The sequence below is a fragment of the Oncorhynchus masou genome, unplaced genomic scaffold, assembly GCF_036934945.1.
Source record: "Oncorhynchus masou masou isolate Uvic2021 unplaced genomic scaffold, UVic_Omas_1.1 unplaced_scaffold_1485, whole genome shotgun sequence".
NCBI classification, from domain to species: Eukaryota; Metazoa; Chordata; class Actinopteri; order Salmoniformes; family Salmonidae; genus Oncorhynchus; species Oncorhynchus masou.
In genome coordinates, this window is record NW_027004849.1 from 128,544 (window position 1) to 131,178 (window position 2,635).

Consider the following 2,635-nt stretch of genomic DNA (forward strand, 5'->3'; position numbering starts at 1 on the left):
AGCCAGAGGAGGCAGAGAGCCAGAGGGAGGCAGAGAGGAGGCAGAGAGCCAGAGAGATGCAGAGAGAGGGAGGCAGAGAGACAGAGGGAGGCAGAGAGACAGAGAGAGGCAGAGAGACAGAGAGATGCAGAGAGACAGAGAGAAGCAGAGAGACAGAGAGGCAGAAGCAGAGAGACAGAGAGAAGCAGAGAGACAGAGAGCAGCAGAGAGACAGAGGGAAGTGGAGAGACAGAGGGAAGCAGAGAGAGCCACAGAAGCAATGGAGCACCAGAGAAAACTGCAGGAGATCCACAGACTCAAACAACTGCTGGATCTACTGATGGTGGACCTACAACTGGCCCACGTAAGACATGTCATTGTTATTATTAAAAGGCAGTGTATATTTACCCAGCTGAAAATGAATAGTGGCAGACAGCGGTACACTAACCCAATGTTAACTTTTATTCCTTTCCTTAACCCTTACCTTAACCTCACTGAAACTATACCTAACCTTTACCTTAACCCAACCCTAGGTCCTGAACCTAACCTTCATTTATCTCAACCCCTCTGCCTTTCTTCTGCCGGTTGAATATCCACTTCCTTATTAACGTCATTACTGTTGTTGTTGTTGATAACTGTATCTGTGCAGGTTGTAAATAACTGCATTAGTGAAGCATCATTTGTAGGAATAATTTCTACAAGCATAAACATCAGAGAAAACATTGTTGTAACATCACACAAATTGTAACAGGAATTTCTCAAACCCCTAACTGAATGGGCAAGAAGGTTGTGTGTTTGTATTTGTACATATTTTGGACATAATTGATTCCATAAAATGTCTCATAATTTTTTCAAACCATGTCAATACATTAATTGACAATGAATTGTCCAGATGAATTGATCAAAATGACCCTGCTATTGATGTTGTCCAGTGTTTGATTCAATTACCTAGCTCTAGGTTGTATTTCTGTGTATCATTCTCTGCAAATCCTTTGAAAGTATGTCTTGGTAATAGGTTATCACTAATTTTACCTTTTAAAATGAAGCAAGAGATTGAGAGATTGAGGTTATGGCAGAAAGTCATGGAGGATCAGCGACCAAGACTGGCCTGGAACAACAAACCTATTGAGACAGGAAGAGAGAGGGAAAAGAGAGAGAGAAAGGGAGATGGAAAGGAAGAGAAAAGCAGAACTGGAAAGACAAGAAATGAAGAAGAAAGTGGAACAGGCAGAAGAAACGATAAAAGCGTTAGAACGAGAGATTGAGAGATTGAAAGAGATTGAGAAGGAAATCATATTTGAAAGAGAAAGAGACATGCGTATTGGAGAGAATGAGAAAGTCAAACTGGTTAACGAAAAGGTAAAAGAGTTAGAGAGAGAGGTTGAGAGACTGAAAGAAGATATGACAACAAAAGAGATTCAATACAAAATCAAATTTGAAAGAGCGAAAGAAGCGTTTAGAAGACAGAATGAGAGAGTGAAACAGGTTAACCAAAATGTACTAGTGTTAGACAGAGAGGTTGTGAGAATGAAAGAAGAGATTAGATTGAAAGACGAGACTCAACCAGAGAGAACATTTGATAGAGACAGAGAGAGAGAAAATGATTGGAGACGAAGTGAAGAGGAGATGAAAAATAGAGTGGAGAGAGAGATGGAGATGGAGACAGCCCTCATTAATGACAAAAATACGTCTGAATTGGAGGAACTCTTCAAGAAAATCAAGGAACAGCGGATAGAATTAGAAAATATGGAAACAGACAAATATAAAGGGAAACAGAACCAAATGGACTTGGAGGAGAAGATGGAGGGTGAGCACAACAAACAGAAAGAGGGAGAAAGAAAGAGAACGGAGAAAACACCAAAACAGAGACAAGAAGAAGATGAGAAGAAGAAGAGAGATGGAGAGAGAAGAAGAAGAGGAGAGATGCAAACAGAAGCAAATAGAGATGGAAGAGGAAGAAAGAGAGAGGGAGAAAGAGAGACAGAGACAGATTGAAAGAGAGATTGAAGAAGAAAGATGTAAACAGAAGCAAATAGAGATGGAAGAGGAAGAACGAGAAATGGAGAAAGAGAGACAGAGAGAGATCAAAAGAAAGATAATGGAGAAGAGACGGAAAATTATGGAAAGAGAAGAAGAGACACAGAGAAAGATTGAAAGAGAACTATTTAAACAGAAGCAAAAGAGATGGAAGAGGAAGAACGAGAAAGGGAGAAAGAGAGACAGAGAGAGATTATGAAGAAGAAAGATTAAACAGAAGCAAATAGAGATGGAAGAGGAAGAACGAGAAAGGGAGAAAGAGAGACAGAGAGAGATCAAAAGAAGAGAATGGAGAAGAGACGGAAAATTATGGAAAGAGAAGAAGAGAGACAGAGAGAGATTGAAAGAGAGATTGAAGAAGAAAGATGTAAACAGAAGCAAATAGAGATGGAAGAGGAAGAAAGAGAGAGGGAGAAAGAGAGACAGAGACAGATTGAAAGAGAGATTGAAGAAGAAAGATGTAAACAGAAGCAAATAGAGATGGAAGAGGAAGAACGAGAAATGGAGAAAGAGAGACAGAGAGAGATCAAAAGGAAGAGAATGGAGAAGAGACGGAAAATTATGGAAAGAGAAGAAGAGAGACAGAGAGAGATTGAAAGAGAGATTGAAGAAGAAAGAT

The 2,635-nt window shown here is 39.9% G+C and overlaps 1 protein-coding gene across 1 annotated transcript; it reads left to right on the plus strand.

Annotated features, from left to right (window-relative positions):
* Positions 1-259: 259 nt before the first annotated feature.
* On the plus strand, positions 260-2,418 carry LOC135531010 (histone-lysine N-methyltransferase, H3 lysine-79 specific-like; the record flags this gene model as incomplete). The annotated part of the gene is made up of 3 exons (XM_064959158.1): positions 260-343; positions 1,114-1,914; positions 2,359-2,418. Coding segments are annotated over exons 1-3 (945 nt in total), but the record flags the coding sequence as incomplete, so codon positions are not given.
* Positions 2,419-2,635: the final 217 nt, after the last annotated feature.